Below are 25,718 nucleotides of genomic sequence, written 5' to 3' on the forward strand. Positions count from 1 at the left end.
TTTGTATGTGTTTTTTTATATGTTCATGTTGTTGTGTGTTTGTCTTTGTTGTGTGCTTGGGGCCCTCATTCTGTGATGATCATACACCCTCTACCCTTAAGCATGTTTCTGAAATAATATCAGATGTATAATCCTGATAGTGATGATAGCTCATCTGAAGTCGAGGATGATCTCTATACAAATACACCAAACTTAGAAACAATGAATAATTTATCTGACCATATTGATTATAAATTACTAACATTTATGGATTCAATTGATCCAGACAGTAATATCCTTTTAAATACAAAAAATGGCTGTTTATATTATACTGATAGCACATACGACAATACATTTATTCTAGATAAAAACATCTCTTTGATTCATTTTAATAGTAGGAGCTTACAATCCAATTTTGAAGCCATTCAAGACTATCTGAACCAGTTTAAGTCTCAATTCAATATCATAGCTATTTCAGAAACATGGTTGAATGATGAAAAAATAAATGAGTATATTATAAATGGTTATGAATTGTTTTACACAAACCGGTTAAACAAGAGAGGAGGAGGTGTGGCTCTCTATATAGATAATCATATTCACTGTAGTATAGTGGACAATATGTGTTTAGTGGTGGATGATCTACTTGAATGTGTGACTGTTGAATTGCTACTTCCAAAAAATAGAAATATTGTTGTGAGCTGCATTTATAGGACGCCGGGATCCGACTTGACAATATTTAGGGAATGGATGGAAAAAATATTTACTAATAATAACAAAAAATATATTATATGTGGGGATTTTAATATTAACTTGTTAAATCCCCATAAACACAAATGTACTGATGAGTTTATTGATACCATGTTTTCCTTGGGTTTGTACCCACTCATCACCAGACCCACCAGAATAACATCGTATAGTGCCACACTCATAGATAACATCTTTTGTAATATTTTTGACAATAACATAACAGGTGGTGTGTTAGTGAATGATGTCAGTGATCACTTACCAGTGTTCATGGTATGCGACCTTAACTGTAAATTATCTAAAACAGTACAAAGTGAATATTACCGTAGAGTCATAAATGATCAATCAATTACAGCACTGAAAAATGAATTGGCGAGTCAAAACTGGGAATCTATTTATCAATTGTCCGATGTAAATGCAGCTTTCAACACGTTTCTTGATGTATTCATTACACTCTATAATAAACACTGTCCCATCAAAAAATGTACAACAAGAAAACATATAAAAACACCCTGGATAACAAAAGGGCTTGCGAACGCGTGTAAAAAGAAAAATGTTCTATATAGGCAATTTTTAAGGTACAGAACTAGTGAAACTGAACAAAAATATAAAACATATAAAAACAAATTAACTAGCATATTGAGAGTAAGTAGGAGAGAATATTATACTGATTTATTGATTAATAAGAAATATGACATAAAAGCAATTTGGAAAGTTTTGAATACCATTATTGGTCGTGGATCATGCAGCTCATGTTATCCAGAGTACTTTGTGGAAAATGGTATAATCATCCGAGACAAAACAATGATCGCGGATAGATTTAATCATTTTTTTGTCAACGTTGGACCTGAACTGGCGCAAAAAATTCCATCTACCAATGAACAGATTAAGGGACTAATCGATATAAATTCTAATACCATGTTCCTCACTCCAACTGATGAGAGGGAGGTTATGAAAGTAATCAGGGACTGCAAGAACAAAACATCCCAAGACATAAATAACATCGATATGAGGATTGTTCGTAATGTTGCAGAAGAAATTATAAATCCATTCACATACATCTGTAATTTATCCTTTCAACTCGGTCATTTCCCATCGCAAATGAAAACTGCTAAAGTCATACCAATTTTCAAGTTGGGGGACAAACATTGTTTCAATAACTATCGGCCTGTTTCCCTCCTGCCGCAGTTTTCCAAAATTTTAGAAAAATTATATGACAAAAGACTCCGGAGCTTCATTGATAAACACCAATTGCTATCTGATTGTCAATATGGGTTCAGGGAAAATAGATGTACTTCACATGCATTAATTGATTTACTGGAAGAAATCACACATGGTATCGAAATAAATAAATTTGTTTTGGGAATCTTTATAGATCTCCAAAAGGCCTTTGACACCATTGACCATCAGATTTTAATAAAAAAGATGGAGGACTATGGCATAAGGGGAATAGCAAAAAAATGGTTGGAGAGCTATCTATGTGAGAGGAGACAGATTGTTGAGTTTGATCATCACAAATCAGGGTTTTTGGACATAACGTGTGGAGTACCGCAGGGATCAATACTAGGACCTACACTATTCTTAATGTACATTAATGAATTATGTAAATTATCAACGAAAATGAAATTTATCCTTTTTGCTGATGATACTAATATTATTTGTGCTGATGACAACCTGGAGCAACTTTTGGCCTCGGTAACTGTGGAATTGGATAAGCTAAAAATTTGGTTTAATACTAACAAACTGTCATTGAATTTGAACAAGACAAAAATTATGCTGTTTAGTAATCGTAAATGTAATATACCTGTTAAAATTGTTATCGATGACACACTAATAGAAAAGGTTCAACAAAATACATTTTTGGGCATTATAATAGATGATAAGATCTCTTGGAAACCCCACATAAGTTACCTGAGGACTAAAGTGGCGAAATGTGTTGGAATGATGAAAAGATCATGTACTTTACTGAATACCAATGCTCGACTTCTATTGTATCATTCATTTATTATGTCATATTTATATTATTGTGCTGAAATCTGGGGAAACTGTCACAAAACCCACTTACAGCCCTTGATCACTTTGCAGAAAAAGGCCATCAGGATTGTTTCTGGTGTTCACTACAGACATCATTCTAATCCATTGTTTGTTGAGCTGGAAGAACTTAAACTGCAGGACGTGATCAACTCTAAAACAGCTCAAATTATGTTCAGAGCATCTCAATACTCTCTGCCTCCTAATATTCAAAACTTATTCCGTGATAGAGATGCTCACCACAGTTACACATTAAGAGGAATTAAAAACAAATACCTGCCTAAATTTAGAACCACTTTAAAATCAATGTGTATCTCAGTGCGGGGAGTGAAGCTCTGGAATGACTTGGCGGATGAATTAAAAACCTGTCCAAATATAATTCATTTCAAACATTTGTTCAAAAAAAATGTATTAAAGAAATATGTAGAGGACAGAGAGTGATGCCCTCAGCATGAAGCCAGGGGTGAGAGGGTGTAGGGTCATAGAGTGTTTGGGCCAAGGTCTCTTGTATGTGTGTGTGTTGTGTGTGAGTTGTGTTGTTTTGCATGTTTTTATATCATTATAAAGTGACAATTGTTCTACTGTATGTAATGTACACAAATACTGCTGTCCCTGAATTATTCTGTTGTATATTGTTTTTGTATTGTATTTTGTGTTGAATGTGAGGGGGTTTGGAATTATATAAGCGTTTGCTTCGTCCACCTCCTTTTCAAACCATGCACTTGTATATTTTGTCTGTTATGTTGTTTGTTATGTTGATTTGTGAGAAAATTAGTGTGCAGGTTTGAAATAAACATCATCATCATCATCATCATCATCATCATGTCAACTCAAACTAGCGCACGATCTCAACGTCATCGTTCTCAGCCACTCCCTCTGTTCGCTGATTGGTCCTACAAAAAATTGATTTCTGGAAACCTAAGAATATACAGCAGTCCCAGACGTAGTACTGAAGAAAAAAGAAATTGAGCGGAAGTCAAGGTTATAATCGTTAACGAAAACGAACGAAAAAACGAAAACTAGGTAGGAAAAAACATTGTCGTTAACTGAAATAAAAATAAAAACGAGGCATTGCAAAAAAACGATAACTAACTAAAACTGTAATGTGTGTTTGGCAAAACTAACTAAAATAAAATAAAATAAAATTATAGAGTAAATGTCCTTAGTTTTCGTCTTTGTCAAGGTCTTTCATTTTTTAACGCTATTTAAAACACGCAGCGTATTCATTAAGCTGCATTTCCTTTCCCCATGCGTCTCTCACATGCGCGCGCGCGCACGCACACACACACACACACACACACAGCCCCTCCCCTCCGTGCACACCGCGTCTCCATGAGAACGAGTGTTCGTTCGACGTTGAAGGCAAGTTCGCGAAAGGTTGGTATCTCGATCTCGTGAACACCTTTGCACAATCACACATTAAAAAGTGATATAAAAATATTTTAAATTCTGAATATAATTTTGTCAGTGTGTTAATGTCGACCCGAGAAGCGATTGGCCTTCTTTAGAAAGTTAACTAGTCGCAAGTTTGAGGTAAAATGCACTTTTTGGTTGTGGTTGTCGATGTCAAAACACTATAAGCTGTGATTCAAATATAAAATAATGTTATGTCATTTTTTTACTTTTACACTGAATGTTTGCTGCTTAAATCCAGATGAGTAGGCTATTGGCTATTTTCTAAAATTGTATGATGTTTTTGTTGAGTTAGATTACACAATACTTTTTCCGACCTTTTTGAATCTTGCCCCTGACAAATAACCCAAATTACAAAAAAAGACTAAAACTAACACTAAAACTAATAAAAACTAAACTAAAACTAAGCTTTTTCAAAAAATAAAAAATAAACTAAACTAGCAAACCCACTTTAAAAACTAATTAAAACTAAACTGAATTTGAAAACAAAAAGTCAAAACGAATTAAAAATAAAAACTAATGAAAAATGCAAAACTATAATAACCCTGGCGGAAGTACGTAGGAGGGCGGAGCCAGGCTAGCCGCATACTGGATGTTTTTCCCTTTTCACACCATTCTTTGTAAACCCTAGAAATGGTTGTGCGTGAAAATACTCAGACTGGCCCGTCTGGCACCAACAGCCATGCCATGCTCAAAATTGCTTTTATCACCTTTCTTTCGCATTCGGACATTCAGTTTGGAGTTCAGGAGATTTTCTTGACCAGGACCACACCCCTAAATGCATTGAAGCAAGACATTGATATGCATATTGCATATATATATGCAATATGCATTAAAGTGCAGTGAAGGTTGTTAATAATTGTTACATTTCTGCAGTCATCGGTGTATAAAATTATAAATGTTATTGCTTTAATATGACTTTCATTGTGCTTGCCTTTATTTGACTTCATTATTTATATTCCATTTGTCAGAAGAACAGATGTCTTCATTTTAAAGCTAAGCCCTGACTGACATAATGATGAGCTTACCATCTTGCACAAGAGCTGTAATGATTTCCTGCGTTCTTCAAAATTAGAGCAAAAAAAAAAAAACAGCAAAAAAAAATAACCACAAAGTCAGAAGTTGGACGAGCACCCCTTGTTAATACGGACAGGGAACGTTTCAGATGTCAAATGCTTTGAAAAATTCCTCTGGTGTCCTTCAACTCAACCTACAGGGATGTCGAGAATGGGATGGTGCACTCCTTTAAACTGGAGTAAATCAGAGCTGAGAAATGCATGTGTGTGCAGTGCACCCTATGTGCTCTTCTGACTTGCTCATGGATTGCTATAATCCCAAGAAGCTCTAAATGTGATAGTTTGAAGTATAACTGAGATTTATTCAGTACAGTAGACATGCAATGTCTGCTCTTGTCGAAAGTGCTGATAAACCCCACCAATTTGTTTTATTTGGTGATCTAATGGATCCCAGCTGTGGGATATTAGTTTTGTGTGTCCTTCACAAGGAGATACTCATCACCACGGCATGGCTCTGCAGTCATCCACTTTTTCTAATCCAGCTGAAGTGCAGCGAGGGCCCCACAAAAACACCATGGTTGTCAGGCTCTATCTCCACTCATTGAGTTTTATGGGGCGCTGCTCAGAGGGACAAAGAACGGAGCAATCAGAAATAATGAGAGGGGCTCAGGCCAGTTACTTACTAAAGCTGCATGAGGATCACCCAGAGTGCAAATGAAGGGGATTCGAACACAGGAACAATCTAGTTGTCCTGATACACCTGATACACTTTGCTGCAAGGGAGTGAGGGATGCTATGCTAGTTACATGTTAAACACATTTCATTAATATCATAAGTGCACTTAAGGTATGACTTCCCTATACTTTAATCGTGAAGAACCCCCTCCCCCCTATTTAGTTAAAGGGCTACTATTATGCCCCTTTTTAGAAGATGTAATATTGGTCTTGGGTGTCCCCAGAATGCATTTGTGAAGTTTCAGCACAAAATACCCCACAGTTAATTTATTATAACCATTTGAAAATGTCATTTTTGGGGCCTGTTTTAAAAAGAGCTGTTTTGGCGTCTACCACTTTAAATGTAAATGAGCTGCATATCCCCGCCCTGCTGCTGGACCCAGATGATGAAGAGAGAGTCTGGCACACAATAAACACGAATGAGAATGGACTAAACGACTCGGAATGGTTATTTGATACATTTATGTACTTACAAAGTTTTAATCGCGTCCCCTTTGCCATTATGGATGTGCAACACACACACACACACACACACACACACACACACACACACACACACACACACACAAACGAACTGTGATAACGTTCGCGCAATTTTTTGAAACTACACACACACACCCACACACACACACTACTGTGATAACGTTTGCTAAGTACAAACGATTTATTTATTTATTTCTTAAGGGGAGGGAGATAGACGTTTATATACTGTCTATGGAGATAGAGCAGACCTTAATTTATTTACATTTGTAAATGCTGCAAAAAAAATGCCTACGTGACATAAAACTGTCTGACGTTGTTTGTTGAGACATCCTATGATGACGACAATAAATAGCTTTAGACGCATTTGTTGTTGAACTGGCTGACATCGATTGAAATGACTATTTGCTCAAAAATCATAAAATACACTTACTTCTGGAGGTGACGTTGGATCGCGAACAGTAGGCAACGATCCACACTTGAGGATTAACTTTGACCCTGGTTCACTAAATAGTCAGTCAGAAAATGAATCTCGTATTTAGGAAGTTTAAGTGGTGCCTTTTCTTCATAAATAAAATGTCAGTGAAGACTAGTATGTCCATTCTTACATCCCACAACAACAGAACACCTACACTTCTTAGGAGACATTACCGGCTGTCGTTGAAACAATGGAGGATGGTGTACACAGATCACCGAGGGCGGGGTCTATGCCAAAACCAGATGTCAATCAAATCACGTCGGTGGGGCTTAGCTCATTTCTACGTCACAGTGAGGGAAATCTAGAACAGGGTGTTCTGAGACAGTGCTTATGATTTATTGAGATAGTAAAAAAACTACTGGGTGGATTTTTATCATTCTAGGGTGGTTTTGCTCACACACTGCCAACACACATTTATGTTCAAACACCATGTAAAAGTGAATTTTGCATAATAGGTGCCTTTTAAGTTAAAGTGGGCACTTAAGATATGAATGAAATAATTATTTATTATTACTCTCACATTAATCAAGTTATGTATTTCACACTTTTAATATAAATGAAAATATATAGCAGTCAGGAAGATGCAGAACAGATGTTTTTTTTTATTTTCATTGTATTTCGTTTCAAGGTTTGCATAACAGCATGAACTATGACTTCAGTTTCAAATAATAAGATTACTTTCTTTTTTACTAATACATTACAGGAATGAATTCTCTTTCCCACTATGAACTGACTCATCAGATAAGCCTTCCGAGAGCCATCCAAATCCCTCTGTACCTTGAGGGACTCATGGGTAATTTACTCTGTGATCCTGTTGGCTGCGAAATGGAAGACATGAAATGGGTTATTTAGTCCGGGATCAGTTATGATCATACCATCTTAGTGTGATAGAGCTGCGTTTGGGAGAAGATCACAGCTATAGACTATAACAAGGAGGAATGTTTGTGGTGGTGGTTGTGACTCACTGCTGGAGTTTCACTGCTCCCTTCAGCATGAAGCTCCACAGACACTGCTGATGCTCCTCATGTCATCAGCCGATGCCAACGCTCCTTTGACCTCATTTATCATCTCCCTCTCCGAAGGCGAAGGTCAGCGAGACCCATTCCTGCATCCTCTCAGCATTTCTCATGGATGATCACAAGAAACATATTCCAGTAACTAAACCAGTGGAGTCTGAATGTAGCGTAATATTACAAAGGCTTTTTATTTTTTTATGCATGAAGGCCTTATTCAATAAATGCAATTTCTTCTGCAACCACATAGTGTCAGTGTTGCAACTTTGTTAAACGCATGAAATGCCTTACTAATCATGTGTCACAGTGTCTCAAAGCATAAAGCTTGGATGTTTTTAGATTTATAGGTTACAATATTACATGTTGACCATTTGAAACCAAATGTAGTGTTTTTGTATGAAGGTACATCATAATGAAACTAGTTTCAGATCAGGTTTCAAGGAAACTGGTCTTGAACAAATTAATGTGAGTTTTAGAGATGACTAAGCAAATATTTAGTGACTACAATGCCTATTTCTTGTTACAAAGTATCAATATGAAAGTGATCAAATGGGCTCCTTTGACCTCATTTATCATCTCCCTCCGAAGGCGAAGGTCAGTGAGATCCATATAATATATGAGGCATTTAATATATATGCCCATACACATATATATGCCCATATATGCACTATACTGTTCAAAATTTCGGATTTATTTTTGTTCAGAGTAACCCAGGGATGCATTAATTTAATAATAATAAAAATAAAATAGAATAGAAGAGATTAGTAATCTTACAAAATATTTGTTTCAAATAAATGCTGTTCCTTCAAACTTTATATTCATCAGAATCCTGAAAAAAAAAAGTTTAGCATGGTTTCCACAAATATATTAAGTAGCACAACTGTTTTCAATATTGATAATAATAAGAAATGATTTAGAAGAATTGTGTGACGCTAAAGACTGAAGTAATGGCTGCTGAAAATTCAGTCTTGCCATCAAAGGAATAAATTACATTTTTTAAATATATTAAAATAGAAAACAGTCAATTGCACAAATATTTCACAATATTACTGTTTTTATTAATTTTATTTTTGATTAAATAAACAATTTGAGTGAGCATAAGAGACCTCTTTCACAAACATTAAAAATAATTTATGAAATATATATGTACTGTATATTCAAAAAAAATTATATACAGAATATGCACGCAGATATTCTTTGTGCAGGCTGGGTTGTGTATAGCATAAAACATAGAAAAAAGGCTGCAGTATTTTAATGATCAGTCATCTTGATATTATTTACTTAAAGTACAAAACCTTCTAAAAAATTATCCTTTTCTTCACTTTGTGTTGCAACAACAAAAGCAAAGGTCTTTCTGAATGCAGAGAAGTTTGATGTTGAACAAGAATACATCTCATGAGATGTTTATAAAGCGAGATAAAATTGCCATTGTAATCAAGATTAAATGTACCCCTGTAGGCCGTGATGAATAACAGATCCATGGCGGAGATCTCATTATAGAATGGGAAACGAGTGGGAGTCCAGAAACACACATTAAACAATATGGTTCATCTACACTTAGCTGCATGTTCTCCTATAACTTATTACAAATCATAATTTTTATATCTAAATATCATATTTTAACTTAATTTCTACAAATCATGATTGAACCATGCACTGCTTGCAAAACACAATGTTCTGACCTCATGTTATTTCAACAGTGCTGGGAAATTCCAACAGCTCACAGCGATCCCTCACATATGCTTAACAACACAATTACACATTGGGCTGTCTGATGAAATGTTATGTTATGGCTGCCTACCATACCACGACACCATATCAAACTCATTAACACCATTGTCACTGTCAAATGATTTGCTGTTGATTTGCTGCTGAAGAAGTCTGTCGTCTGTGTGCTAGGAAGATAAATGGCGCAGTGTCATATGTGATGTTTGTACTTCCCTAAAGATAAGATTTTTTTTTCTTTCTTGTTGAGGTAAAGCAATATATCAAGTGCACATGCCTCAAAAGGCCATCAAATTTCATATATCATTCCCTGTGGGAGTGATTCACACCCATCATGTGTTTATGTATGCATGGGACAAATGAGTAAAAATCATTTCAAGGCCTATAAATGTGATGAACGTGAACTTTTGAGTGCATGAATTAGGGGTCACTTTGACTCCGCAGCATTAACCAGCAATCAGTCTGTCTTTACAGCATCACAGCTCAGTGTGGGTCAGCTCTGACTGAAATAATTATGATATGTCTTTGCAGAAAGAGCCCAGACATATTACAGCAATAAATATAAACCAGACCAAACCCAAACCAAAATGTCAAGTATTTATGTTCTGGGTTGTGGTTGTTATGTTTATAGGAACAAGTAATTGATATTTATATGTTATATTGTTGTTGTCATGTTCTCGTTGTCATAATATCTTCTGTTGTTAAAGTCAGCATGAATTGAAAATTCATCCTAGCCTATATATTGTCTAAAATGCATGTTATGCAGTAATTTATAGTATTCTTGTTATGTTACATGTACTTACTATAGTGATAACGGTAAATTATGCATAATTACATGCAACTAACCCTCAACCAAACCTTAATCCTACCCTAATATTAAGAACATGTTGTTAATGAATATTATTCTGCACTTACAGTAAATGTACAATTACACTGTAACAAGGACACCTTAAAATAAAGTTTAACCTATTGGTCTTTTTATGAATTATGCATCCATGCATGCATTTACATTTTTTTTTACCTTCTAATTTAAATAAAAATGTCACAGCTTGATCCTCCAGTGAAACAAACGTCCTCCAGCTCACATTCAAGGGTGCGTTTCCCGAAAGCATCGTTACTATGGTCGCAAGTTCCGTCGTTATCAGCATAGTTCAACGATTTGGTGTTTCCCGAAACCATCGTTCCAACCTGAAATTTTTTAAATCTTTTTTAAATTTTTTAAATGAAACTAAAATTCGATATAAACTACTATGGTTCCAACGAACGTTCGCAAACAGCATCGCAAACTTGTGTGGTTGGAACGACAGCTCTCGAGCTGTGGTTAGAAGCATAGTTTCTAGTTTACATGAGATGTAGACTGAATAAATCCTTATCTTTAGCAAAATAAGCAAGCTGACATTCAGTACAACCCGTGTTATTTATTTAGAATACATACAAATGTAATTTACGTCTTTTAGTTTGTCAAGAGATTTAAAGAACCGTTTTTGAGGACTGCGCATGTGCGAGCGTGCTCTACTATGTAAGAACGAGTCAAATATTGAGTCTGGTAATAAAGCAAAATAACTGAGAAAAATTAGAAAAGGTCTTCAGATGCCATGTCTGTAACTTATATGACAAAATCTAGCGTTAATTCGATCTCAAACAGATTAATTAAAATAAGTTATTAGTCCACCACGTGCGAGACGTCATAAACCAACGTGGTTGAACGATAATTTGCGACATACGGTTTCGGGAAACAGTCGTGACCATAGATATCATATAAAGGCTAGATGTCTCGTCCGCGCTGCTGGCCAATGGAGGTCGACGTCCGCACACGGCGGCCATCTTACCACAGGGTGCTCGCTGACTCGTAACATGGTGCATGTACTTTTAAATAACCATAACTTGGTCAATTTTCTACCGATTTTCAAACGGTTTGCTTTGTTATAAACGTCAGAGATGTAGCTATGGAACTGCATACATATGAAAACTTATACAAATGGACTTCCGTATGAAAGAATTATAGCCACGGTAATGACGTTTGTAAGAAACCAAACCGTTTGTAAATCCGTCAAGATTTCACCGAGATAAGAGGATTTGTGTGCGTGCTGATCACTCACCTTAATTCACAGAGCCCTGTGGTAAGATGGCCGCCGGTGATGCCGGAAGTGACTCCGCCTTAAGACATCTAGCCTTTATATGATATCTATGGTCGTGACTAGCTAGTTGCTTTCTCCAACGATGCATCGTACTATGGTAGTTAAGCAGCGAGCTATAGTATAGTTGTACGGGAAACGCACCCCAGATCTGCCTCCATCCAATCAACAATGGTGGATAGGATAGACCAAGTACCTGTCCTACATTTTTTTTAAAACCCATTTCAGTTCCAGTTTCCAGTTCATAAAATGTAGATCGTTTCTCTTGTGCTGCTTATCATAGTCTAGCACTGAAGCTGTCTTGTTATGCTATGACAATTTGTGGGTACTTTTGCATGCATTCATTTTATTTTCCATGAATAACAACTATGATTTGCTCTGAGCTCAAAAGATGTTGTATGTAGCACAAAAAGATTCATAACTAGGGATGCACAAAGTGGGTACACAGTATTTACTTTAGCATCTATTCATTTAGCAGACACATTTATTCAAAGCAACAAACAAATGACACAAGAAATTCATTGTAAGGAGACAATTATGTTGTCTTTACAAAATCAACATAGTATTATTGCACAAACTGAGGTTTGGGCTTTTTCAACATTACAGAGACCAAAACTAATCTAGTTTTCAAACTACTCCCACTACAACTCGGCACAGATCATCAGTCTATTCTGACTAAGTTTACCATGTCTTTCCTAACTTATTGGACTTTCCCGTGGCAATTGATAAAAAATACCCAAAATCTGAGACATTGAAGATTTCTGACTGTAGGCTATAACAAGGAATCACAGTCAGAAATGTTTTATTACTACTGTACACTACATTGCCAACAGTATTGGGACACCCCTCCAAATCATTGAATTCAAGTGTTCCAATCACTTCCATGGCCACAGTTGTATAAAATCGAGCACCTGGGCATGCAGGCTGCTTCTACACACATTTGTGAAAGAATGCAGTGGTGTAAAGCACGCCGCCACTGGACTCTAGAGCAATGGAGACGTGTTCTCTGCAGTGACGAATCACGCTTCTCTGTCAGGGAATCCGATGGATGAGTCTGGATTTGGCGGCTGCCAGGAGAACGGTTGCCTGACCGCATTGTGCCAAGTGTAAAGTTTGGTGGAGGGGGGATTATGGTGTGGGGTTGTTTTTCAAGGGGTTGGGCTTGGCCCCTTAGTTCCAGTGAAAGGAACTCTTAATGTTTCAGCATACCAAGACATTTTGGACAATTTCATGCTCCCAACTTTGTGGGAACAGTTTGGGGATGGCCCCTTCCTTTTCCAACATGAGTGCGCACCAGTGCACAAAGCAAGGTCCATAAAAGACATGGATGAGCAAATTTGGTGTGGGGGAACTTGACTGGCCTGCACAGAGTCCTGACCTCAACTCGATAGTACACCTTTGGGATGAATTACAGCGGAGACTGTGAGCCAGGCCTTCTCGTCCAACATCAGTGCCTGACCTCACAAACGCGCTTCTAAAGAATGGACAAAAATTCCCATAAACACACTCCAAAAACTTGTGGAAAGCCTTTCCAGAAGAGTTGAAGCTGTTATAGTTGCAAAGGATGGGCCAACTCCATATTAAACCCTACGGATTAAGAATGGGATGTCAATTAAGTTCGTGTGCATGTAAAGGCAGACATCCCAAAACTTTTGGCAATATAGTATATGTTGTATTTTGATGTTTAGGAAAATATATACATGCCACATTCTGTAGCCTATATAAGTATACGTTTGTTGTAATAATGGTGAGTTAGTTTAAAAGGTTTGATCATGCTCTTAAACTTGTTTTTAGTGGTCTGTGGTTGTGAATTCACAGTGTGAATAAAGAACATAGCACAGAAATGCACATACCTGGACTAAAATTCTGCTAATCTGGAAAACAGTTGACCCAGGCAGAAAACAAAGGTAGCCTTGTTCTAATGTTAGGGGATTTACATTTTTCCTCTTAGCAGGAGTCAACTTGGATATCAGAGTTGTAAATTAGAGCAGAACTCTCCAAGTATTTGCCAAGATAGCCTATTTCACTCTGGACAGTAGGATGTATAGTACATAATGTTGTCTTCTTCAGGGCCTCAGTTACTGAGAACTGAAGTCAGTTAATCTGTTGGTTTCGGGAGACCCTCTTTTGTCCCTTGAATGTCCAGGCCACATAAACCTTTTTAAAAAGGATTTACAGTTCACATCTGTAATATTTTCCTAGTTACTCCCATAACCCCTTTATTTTCCGCTTATTTATGAACATTCAGGATATATTTCCCTAAAGGATGAGCTGGCCAACAAGGTATTCAACCTCGGAGATTCTGTACAGAGCCAGAGGAAGTTATGATTTTGACTGTCTCTTTGATAGACCATGAATTTCTGTACAATTGTGTTTAGTTATGTTGTAACAGCTGACATGTGTGATATGCACATTATGGTACATTTTGCTGTTCACAACTTTCTTTTAAAGGGTTAGTTTACCCAAAAATGTAAATTCTGTCATTAATTACTCACCCTCATTCCAAACCTGTAAGAATTTCATCTTCGGAACAGATCTTTTTATCAAAATCTGAGAGCTTTCCGTCCCTCCATTGACAGCTATACACAACTACCACTTTCAAGCCCCAGAGAGGTAGTAAAGACATCATTAAAGTAATCCATGTAACTCCAGTGGTTTTACCTCAATTTTATGAAGTGATGCAAGTGCTCTGTTTGCAACAAAAAAATATAATTTTGCCCGTTTTTTTCTTTTTTTTTACCATATTTATTTTTAAATATTTAGTGTTTAAAATATTTATTACTATAAATTTAGTAATACTAATCACATATAATTAATTATAATAATATAATAAAAACTAAATTAAAAAAATAATAGTACTGTTTATAGTGATAATAATAATAATAGTTAGGCCTAAGATTATAGGATAATAAAATATTTCGAAAATACATTATTATTATTATTATTCATAGTATTTAACTCAGTTGTATAGTAGATAACATTTTTTCTTTTTCACACTGGTGTTATTATTTTGTACAGTTTTATTAAAAAATCAAGTATTATTAATCAGTCAATATATTAACCAAAATGATGTGATGTGTCTTATAATGCCGAAGATACGCATGTGGTTTGAAATCCTAGCAATACTGTAGTGATGTGTGATCAGATTTAATTACACAGACCCTCACTGTGTCATGCCGTCATGCGCCACGCTGTGGTTCTAATCAATTGTGATCTGTTATGACTGAGAAAAGTCTGACCTTTGACACAGGTAACTAAAGACTGGAAGAGATGGTGTCTGTTCAGTGCCTCTGCTGAATGATTAACATCTGTCTTGTGTCAGGATTGGACTCTGAAAGTACTGCTGCTTTCTCCACCATTAATCATCAGTTCAGGACAGGGCTTATCAGGCAGACGTTTGAGACTCCATGTACATTTACTTTGTAAAAACACATCTGACCTTGGGCAAGGACATTTTTGATTAATTGGCTGATTGGATGAAGGTAATTTAATTTGAATGTGTCCCTCAGCAGCTGTAAAAGGATGGAGGGTGGAATACCTCCTCTGGAAGGTCACTGCTCGTAACCTGAGGGTCCTGCAACAGGCTTGTGTGCACAAGTGTGTATTTACATGTGTGTGTGTCTATCCCTCAGGGAACATGCCTTATTTGTGCTCTTTGCTAGTACCTAGTCAGGTAATCTTTAACTGTAAACTTAGTTTGGTCCACTCACCTTGAGTAGAGGTGGAATTTAGCAGGAACAAGCAGAGGGTGGTGTGTTTGGGTTTTAGTTTTTTCTGTTAGGCTGATTACTAGGGTAAACTCTGCACTGGGACGCAGCCGACGGCACCCTCCGGCTCAGGCGAGGAGATTACTAACCATGGGGCTGCGGTGGCGCTGCCATCCTTACACAAAGTTCTGACTTCCTCTTTTAACTACCAATGAATTAACAGTCGAAAGAGAACGTTAACTATCAACAAATGTTCTAAAGTGAAAAAAGTTTTAATTTCAGCCATGAAGGGCTCAGCTTTGTGGGTTATATTGGAATGTGCCTGCAGAGTTCTTGGCATCTCGACTGCTGCAGGTAGGACTGTCTTTTCTGTACTTCTGTTGACCATTGTTTCACTGAAAGTGCTATAAATTACCTTTAAATGAAAAAAATATATGTTGCACCAGTTGCATCAAAAATGCATTAGGAGCAATTTTTAAACCCTGTGATTGATGTTTCGAATTCTGAAATGTGCATTTTGTGCTCATTACCCAACATACTGTAACCTTTAAAATGAGGGAAAGAAAGGCCCTGTTCCAGTGTTTAGGAAATGGCCCATTTAAGTTGAAATAGAGGGTAAGTGTATGTAAAAAAATAAAAATAAAAATAATGCAAAAAGAAATAAAAGAAATCTATGAGTAGGGATGATTTACTACATGACTGAGATTCCTTAAGTCCAACAATTACATAAACAATATTGAATGCAAGATTATTCAATAGTAAACTTTAAAACCAACAGGGCTTTTAGTTTTATTAAATAATACTACTAATAATGGGACTATGCAAAGTAATAGATCCACATTATATTGGCCTACTTCATTTCTTTTCTCCATTCTAACACCTGATGGAGTTTTGGTTCCTAGCCACTGTAGCCTTTGTCGCCTTTGGCTTTTGGCTTGCTTAGTTGGGGACATTTAATCTAATATTCAACAATATTATTGATCTGCCTGCGTATATGAGAACTGAACTGAGCAGGGGTGCGTTTCCCGTACAACGACGTAACTCGATGCTTCACTATAGTACGATGCATCGTTGAAAAAATCAACTAAAGTCACTGTTTCCCAAAACCATATTGTCGCAAAGTGGTCGTTCAACCACGTTGGTTTATGTGACGTCATAGTGGTGGAGTAATAACTTCTTTTAATGAAACTGTTTGAGATCGAATTAATGCTAGATGTTTTGATATAAATTACAGACATGTCATCTGAGGACTATTTCTCATTTTTCTCAGTTATTTTGCTTTATTTCCAGATTCAATCATACCCAGATAGCACACGTACGTCTGCAAGATGTCTGTTAAAGATCACTTCATCTGGAAAGCATCTGCTGTTTACTAACATCTGATAGACATCTTTAAGATGTCAGTTTAACATACATTCGTTCTGGTTCTTAGAGCACGTTCGTACATGCGCAGTCTTCAAAAACGGTGCTTTAAATCTCTGGACAAACTAAAAGACGTAAAGGACATGTGTAGGCCTATGTATTCTAAATAAAAGACACTGTTGTACTGGATGTCATCTTGCTTATTTTGCTCAAGATAAGGATTTATTAAGTCCACATGTCATGCAATCTAGAAACTATGCTTCACAGCTCGGGAGCTGTCGTTTCAACCACACAACTTTGCGATGCTGTTTGCGAATGTTCGTAGGAACGATGGTTTCGGGAAACACGACCGACTCGTTGAACTATGCTGGGGTGCGTTTCCCGAAAGCATTGTTGGCCAACTATGGTCGCAAGTTCATCGCAATGTCCATTGAACTCTATTGGTAACGAGGGAACTTGTGACCATAGTTGGCTAACGATGCTTTCAGGGGTGCGTTTCCCGAAAGCATCGTTAGCCAACTATGGTCCAAGTTCCGTCGTTATCAGCATAGTTCAACGATTTGGTGTTTCCCGAAACCATCGTTCCAACGAACGTTCGCAAACAGCATCGCAAACTTGTGTGGTTGGAACGACAGCTCTCGAGCTGCGTGGTTAGAAGCATATTTCTAGTTTACATGAGATGTAGACTGACTAAATCCTTATCTTTAGCAAAATAAGCAAGCTGACATTCAGTACAACCCGTGTTATTTATTTAGAATACATACAAATGTAATTTACGTCTTTTAGTTTGTCCAGAGATTTAAAGCACCGTTTTTGAAGACTGCGCATGTGCGAACGTGCTCTAGCTACTAAGAACGAGCCAAATATTGAGTCTGGTAATAAAGCAAAATAACTGAGAAAAATTAGAAATGGTCTTCAGATGCCATGTCTGTAACTTATATGACAAAATCTAGCGTTAATTCGATCTCAAACAGATTAATTAAAATAATTTATTAGTCCACCACGTGCGAGACGTCATAAACCAACGTGGTTGAACGATACTTTGCGACATAGGCCTACGGTTTCGGGAAACAGTCGTGACTAGCTAGTTGATTTCTCCAACGATACATCGTACTATGGTAGTTAAGCAGCGAGCTATATAGTTGTACGGGAAACGCACCCCTGATAAGATAAGGACGGAACTTGCGACCATAGTGGCTAACGTTGCTTTCGGGAAACGAAACGATGACATCGCGGTTTTCTACAGAACGGCTATAAATGAACTAAATGAATAACTTTTTTACAAGAAAAATTAACCATCATTGAACTTACTTAAGCTGGACTGTGATGCTACTTTCTTCTAGAAACAAACTTTGTTGTATAATTTTTCTGTTATCTCTGTAAAGCTGCTTTGAAACAATCTGTATTGTAAAAAGCGCTATATAACTAAGGTGACTTGACTTGGCTCTTAAAATGTTTTTGCTTGTTATGATATATTTTACAAATAATAAGAAATAGTTTTTTTTAATCTAATTTTCAAGGTGTAATGTGAATAAAACTAGCTAGTGTTACAAATGACATGATAATAATACTAAGAGTAGGCCTATTTAGGCTACTCATTTTTTAGTAGCCTAATACAAGAAAAATACTTTTTACGCATTTCATTCACAAATCTTATGAAAATGTTTCAAAATGTTCAAAATGTTTTATTTCACATGTATTGTATTTTATGTCATTTGTTTTTGATTTGTAATTTTTTATTTTTTTTTTTGAAACCTGGGGTTTATTTGCCAAACTGTAGGCCTAGTGTGTGGCAAATCTGACATCTAGCGGCCACAATAGGAATTGCATTCCATTTTTGTGAAAAGTCCAAAGGTTATACAGGTGTTGTGCCGAATTTCGACCCCGCCAAATTATTACCCCCTAGCATTGGCTGGTAATAATTTAGCAGGGGGTCGATATTCGGCACAAATTAAAACATTTTTTTTATTAATTTATTTTTTATTTTTTTAACACTTCAGTTTGGGGACCAATTCTCACTATAAACTAGTTTCTTATCAGCTTACATATACTAACATATTTTCTGTTAGTACTTATACAGTACCTATAATACTATTATAATATTAATATTAATATAACATTAATGCCTTATGGCCATGACCATATTCTAATTTCTACATCCCTTAATCCTCCCTTATACCTAAATTTAACAACTTCAACAACAACTACTAATCTGAATAAGCAGTAAATTCGTAATTAATTGATTATGATTTCTGCAGGTTAAGTTTAATCTGTGTGTGTTTATGTGTTGTCAGTGCTTTGTGCAGTGGGTGTAGAGACTCAGAGACAAGGGGAGTTCAACAGCTTGGCCGTCTACCTCCTGTGAGTATAATAAGCTGCTGTGGGAGGTATAGCACATTGTTATTCATATGAAAGTTCTCTGAGACATGTCTTCCTGTCAGATTGTATTTAATTTTTCCTGCAATGAGCAAATAAAGCCACAGTGATTTTTAGAAATGTGGTTAGATCTAAGAGACTGATCAGTTTGTTTTCCCATTTTAGAATTGACCATTCCTTTAATGTATTTTCAGTTATTGTTTTATGATAGTATTTGTTATTAATACTTTGTATCCTTGTCCTCCAAATCGTTGAATTCAGGTGTTCCAATCACTCCAATGGCCACAGTTGTATAAAATCAAGCACCTGGGCATGCATACTGCTTCTACACACATTTGTGAAAGAATGGGTCGCTCTCAGGAGCTCAGTGAATTCAAGCGTGGTATGATAGGTTGCCATCTGTGCAATAAGTCCATTCGTGAAATTTCCTCACTACTAAATATTCCACGGTCAACTGTTAGTGGTATTATAACAAAGTGGTAGCAATTGGGAACAACAGCAACTCAGCCACAAAGTGGTAGGCCACGTAAAATCACAGAGCGGGGTCAGCCTGCGCATGCCAAGGCACAGTGCGCAGAAGTAGGGGTGTTAGATATGGCAAAAATATCATATCACGTTTTTCTTTTTCAGGAAAAATCATGATTCATGATTTTATCACGATTCTTTTTCATGTTGGTTTTACTATTTTGCTAGTGACTGAGCATTACAGCCAAACTAATGTCCCTATTTTAAAAACAAAGCTTTACTAGGTAACAAAATGTAAAATAAAAAAGAATGTCAGACATTAAGGCCAAAGTGGCAAAGATAAAATCTTTGTTATTATTTTCTTTGTTATTAAAAGATAAGAACAAAGATTCAGATTACATAATATACAAATTAAATAAACAGTGTGTTATTTTTCCAGCCACAGTAGGTGTATTTAACAGAAGCATTCAAGAAAGAAGTTAAATGAACAAATATTAAAAATAAAACACTACATAGACTTCACTGTATAAATTATGCATTGATACTTATTAAAGCTACTATTAAAGTTTTCAGTGCACTGAGTGATTTTTTTCTTTGTTTTTTTTGTTTTTATTAACCTGTATTAATTTATTTCTTGTGCTGAACTCAAAAGAAGATATTTTGAAGAATGTGGCTAACCAAACAGTTGTTGGTCCCCAGTGACCCCAGATGGACACCAGCACGGGCATGGACACCGGCACGGACACTGGCACGGACACGGACACTGGCACGGGCATCGGCATGGAGACTAACACGGAGACAGACATCGGCACTGGCATGGAGACGGACATCAGCAGGGAGACGGACACGGGCACCGGCACTGACATGGACACGGACACCAGCACGGAGACTGGCACGGAGACAGAACCCGGCACGAAGACAGACACCGGCATGTAGACTGACACGGAGACGGACACCGGCACTGGCATGGAGATGGACTCCGGCATGTAGACTGACACGGAGACGGACACCGGCACTGGCATGGAGACGGACTCCGGCATGTAGACTGACACGGAGACGGACACCGGCACTGGCATGGAGACGGACTCCGGCACAGGCATGGACACCGGCAAGGACATGGAGACGGACACCGTCAAGGACATGGAGACGGGCACAGACACCGGCACGGAGATGGACACCAGCACCGATACCGGCACAGACACCGGCACGAACACGGGCACCGGCACGGAGATGGAGACTGACACCGGCACAGAGATGGACACTGGCACCGTTATTGACACCGGCACGGAGACGGACACTGGCACGGAGACAGACACCAGCACGGACACCGGCACCGGCATGGACACCGGCACTGGCACGGAGACGGACACTGGAATGGAGACGGACACCGGCACGGAGACGGACACCGGTACGGAGACGGACACCGGCACGGAGACTGACACCGGCACGGGCACAGAGATCGGCACGGGCACAGACACTGGCACAAAGACTGACACCGGCACGGAGACGGACACCAGCAAGGAGACTGACACGGAGATGGACACCGGCACGGACACTGGCCCAGATCCGGGCCACAGATCGTACCAGATGTGGGCCGGTTCTGGGCCGAAACTATGTTGCTGTCTGGGATATTTGTCTAAAATAATTCGGTTTTCAGCATCAGAATCATGAGTATTTTTATTCTGGTGTCACTATTGTCCTGTGCATTGGGTTACCAGCACATTCATTTCCACACCCAATGTAATACCAAATTTTAGCATTTTTATCAACAGGTCATTTTTTGTTAACCTTTTACATTATATCTTGGAGTAACGCAATAATATTGTATCATGAGTTCACTATCGTGATATGTATCGAATCGTGACATGAGTGTATCGTTACAGCCCTAGTAAATCCACTTAACCAGCTAATTGCTCTTCGACAGCGATGCCATAGAAATATACAGGACTAACGCAAAAACGGAAGTTCAAACACAAAATTATAAGGATTGCTGTGCGCTTGTTTCTCTGGCGCATAAAGCCTATAAGGAACATGATCACTGAAGGCCACTGTCATTCCATTTCTAACTATAGCTGGCAATACAGAAGCGCCTCGTGAGAATTACACAGATGGAGGCAAATGGGCCTCTTGTCCCAGATTATCTGATCTTTCTGGGCTCACAGCCAGACCAGAGAGGTTCTGCATGAACAACAGGGAGATATTTCCATAGGGATTAAGCGGTTGTTCACATGCATGAACACCAAAATATCATAAACATCCCGAAAATGCGAGATCAAATATCTAGTGAATGGTAATGAATATCTTACTCTGGATAAAAAGCATGAAGAGGAACAAGTGATTAAAGTGAACATAAATACATATTCACAGTCCATTTTACTTTATTGAGGCGAGATTCAGGATTCTCAATAAGAAAACATGTGAAGTGGGACTTGAATTGATTCTCCAGGAACTGATTGCATTTTGAGAAGTGAGAGTAACATTTAAATCGTTCACCAAAAACATTAATAGAGTAAACATGATTTCATATGGACTTTAAAGAATGTTTTGGTACCCTTTTGAATTGTTTGAATTTACTTTCTTCCTAACAAAAAGTTAGGAATTTTATAAACCACTGCATTACTCCTGTTTGTATTCCCACAGGCTTTCCTCGCTGGTGATCATGCTTTTTGAAGTTGCCTATTTCATTGACACTCTGTTGGCAATGTGCCTTCCGTACGTACAATCAGATTATATGAATCATGTACTTGCTTGTGCGATTTTAATCAATGCATTTACTCATATCTGTTTTTATTGCGTGCAGTTGTCCACCCACATGGAAGATTTTCATTCTTTGGAAGAAGATGACCAAAGTTGGAGGTTTTCAGAAATTTCTATACTACACAATGATGTCTGTGGTGTGTTTCCTGCATCCAGTGCTTGCATGGCACGCTGTAATACCAGGTCTTTCAATTTATTACATAAATCATATATTATTATATTATTTAATAAACATATAAATAATAACATATTTCACTGAATGATAAGCATTACTGTAAATCAAAACAATTTAAATATGTAAATATCTGCTAAAGGTGAATTCTGACCAAGTTTAGGAACACACTAGCATACAGGTTAACATGAATTAAGAAACTTTGCCTATACTTTACAGGAGTTATGCTGGTAGTGACTGGATTCTTTAACTTCATATTGAGCAAAAAGAAAAAGGCAGATCTGCCTAAAGAGTCCAGTGCATCGTATTGTGACCCGGCTCTGTCTTCCGTCTGTGTGCCAGACACGGGGGACACTGAACACGTCTCTTTCTTCCACGTCATCTCCGGCAAAAGAGCTTCTTTTTTTCCTAGCAATAGCCGACTGCATGGCCCCAAAGACAGGGCTCAGTCAGTGAAGAATGCCCAACGCAAGAAAAGACAAACAGACACAAGAAATGTGCACTTCATTGAGAGTCTCAGATGTAGTGATACTGAAATGGAAGAATACCATGAGGTGGAGCAAGAGGAGACCACGTCAGATAAAGCACCAATGATTACACTGTAAATGTGAGTGATAATGGTGTTATAAATCAATGTAGGCATTAGATGCTATGTGAAAAGTTAATACAAATAGCTCTTCTTAGAATATGATAAAAATATATTTCAATTAATGCTGTAAACTATACAGGGAACCACAGTTGGCACATCATTGGTTTAAAATGAATTGATTTCTAGGCTATTTACATGTATTATATGGCTTGGCTGAATTCTAATGTAGAATGCGGTCTGTTATTTCTTGATAACAAACATAGACTGTAAAAAAAGATGGACGACGCCCCTTCGCTCTCTTCCATTGATGAGAACTGAAGCCGCCAGAGTCCCGATATGGCGCTGACATATTGGAACTTGAGTCTGCGCAGTAGCGATCTCGGGACCAGACCTGCGCAGTAGTGAGCAGGAAGTAAAGCCGCGAGATCAACGCTCCGCCCTCACTCTCGCAGAACTCACTCAGGGAGAGTGGATTCTGCACACTTTTTTAAAAATTGATTGCAGTACGACAAGAGGCTTGTTAAAATAAAGTAAACACAATATCCTCAGTCTCCTGAAGATCCCGAAAAAAATGTCCGTTGGTGCTTCAGTGACTATTCGCTCGAGAACCTGTCAATCACAGCTGTCAATCATGACGTTACACCACCGCATCACGTAACTAACTAAAAACCAACTTATTTTTGAAACAGACACTTGAACTTACATCAGCGTGATTAAAACGACAGCAAATGAAAGAAACCACCTTTGGAAAAAAAGATATTTGAAGTGTAATTTAATTGTTTAGTTGGTCTCACGTCCCGTTGAATAACATGGGGAGGCGGGTCTTATGACCTATAGAGCTGGTAAGTCCCGCCCCTTCCGTAAAACCCCGCTGGACCTCAAAGTTGAAAAACCGTCAATGCAAGTGAATGGGAGAAAATAATTATTTTCTGATCCCGTTTGAATTGTGCCATGAATTGAACATATGTTGTCTGTGATTTTTTTATATAACTCTCCATGCTACGAGTTTGACAGTATATGGTATGATTCTTCAGCTAGCAGTTGTGGAAAAGACATAACGAGAAAGACTACATGTCGCCTATGTGACGTCACCCCATAAAGTTGACTTACCCGTGTTTTTCGCCAACCTCAACGATTTTGTCCTCTCCCTGAAAGAAGGCGGTGAAGTGCACCAAAGACACAGCCATGTATAGCGGGATCCGTGAGCTAGTCCGTGTGCTAGTGGTGGTGACGTTTCAAACCTGTCGAGAGTTGTAGTCCACAAAGTGCTCTCACACAAAGTCTAACCGTATCAAACTTCTACCCGCTAAATTGTATCATTCTTTACACGAAAAGTTATATAAAAAATTCACAGACAACATATGTTCACATTCATGGCACAATTCAAACGGGACCAGAAAATAATTATTTTCTCCCATTCACTTGCATTGACGGTTTTTCAACTTTGAGGTCCAGCGGGGTTTTGCGGAAGGGGCGGGACTTACCACGACCGCCTCTCTATACATTATCCCTTACATAAATTACACACAAGGACGTTTTTATAATAACGTTATATAATTATGTTTCTATTCATTATTTCATTTTAACATTTAAATTGTGGCTGTCATAAAACCAATTTATTCAAACATTCAAGAAAAGGTTAAGTAAAAATACAATGAATAGGCTATGCAATTTAGTGCATATATTTAGAAAAATGCTCCTCTCTAAGTTAAATGTTCTTGCTGACTTTTCTAAGGTAGGCTACAACTGAAACAGATTGAGCGATTGTGACAACACGTATTTCAGTATGTTGTACTGTATCTTTCAACATTCTTGTGATGTTCATTCATGTTAATTTCGTGTTGTAACAAGTAAAGCGGAAGAAATGATCGATGAGGCGCTACAATGATTTGTCATGCGACAGAGCACCAAAAAAGATTGTGACAGCTAGAGAGACGTCTATGGTCTCTAGTCTATGGCAAAGTAACCAATTTTCTATTCTTGTAAGGTTTATTGTGCTTGCAATTTTACCCTGACCAACCCCACATGAGGAAATCATACCTGGTACAGATTAATTGACGGAACAATTGTTAACATCCTTCTTTTACAAGAAGCGAGCTCCCTAAACAACATTTGAACACTGTCAGTCAAAGAGCTGCTTTTTATTCCAGTCTGTAACCTTAAGCCTGTATCTCCTGCACCCATTCTCCATATGTCAATACAATTAAGAGATTCCATTCATCATACTGACCCAGACAAGGGGGTTTTCAGTCTAAAGACTGGACAGCAACCCCCCAGGCCTAATTCCTCTCCATTAACCTGTATGGATGTCTTCAACATCCTGAATACTTGATTAACATAGGATATGCTGCATTCATGTTGTACTTCATGGAAAAAATATTCCATTAAACAATAAATTTATTGCACTTGTGTTGTGCTTCTAACTGTGTAAATCGAATAGCTTCAACATTTTACTGGCGATCTTAGCTAGTCGCAGACTCGCAGAGCAGAAATTGTTCAAAATAACTGGAGTGAAAAATCTATGAGCATCAATGGGGCAGGC

At 37.7% G+C, this 25,718-nt stretch overlaps 1 protein-coding gene across 1 annotated transcript; it reads left to right on the forward strand.

Annotated features, from left to right (window-relative positions):
* Positions 1-15,739: 15,739 nt before the first annotated feature.
* Positions 15,740-25,383, forward strand: tmem72 (transmembrane protein 72; the record flags this gene model as incomplete). Its single annotated transcript, XM_081350518.1, has 6 exons — positions 15,740-15,809; positions 19,112-19,178; positions 22,299-22,370; positions 22,459-22,598; positions 22,807-23,188; positions 25,311-25,383. The coding sequence occupies 6 exons, from the start codon at positions 15,740-15,742 to the stop codon at positions 25,381-25,383; spliced, it is 804 nt and encodes a 267-aa protein (XP_081206644.1).
* Positions 25,384-25,718: the final 335 nt, after the last annotated feature.

This window comes from Scardinius erythrophthalmus (genome assembly GCF_964197995.2).
Source record: "Scardinius erythrophthalmus genome assembly, chromosome: 21".
NCBI lineage: Eukaryota > Metazoa > Chordata > Actinopteri > Cypriniformes > Leuciscidae > Scardinius > Scardinius erythrophthalmus.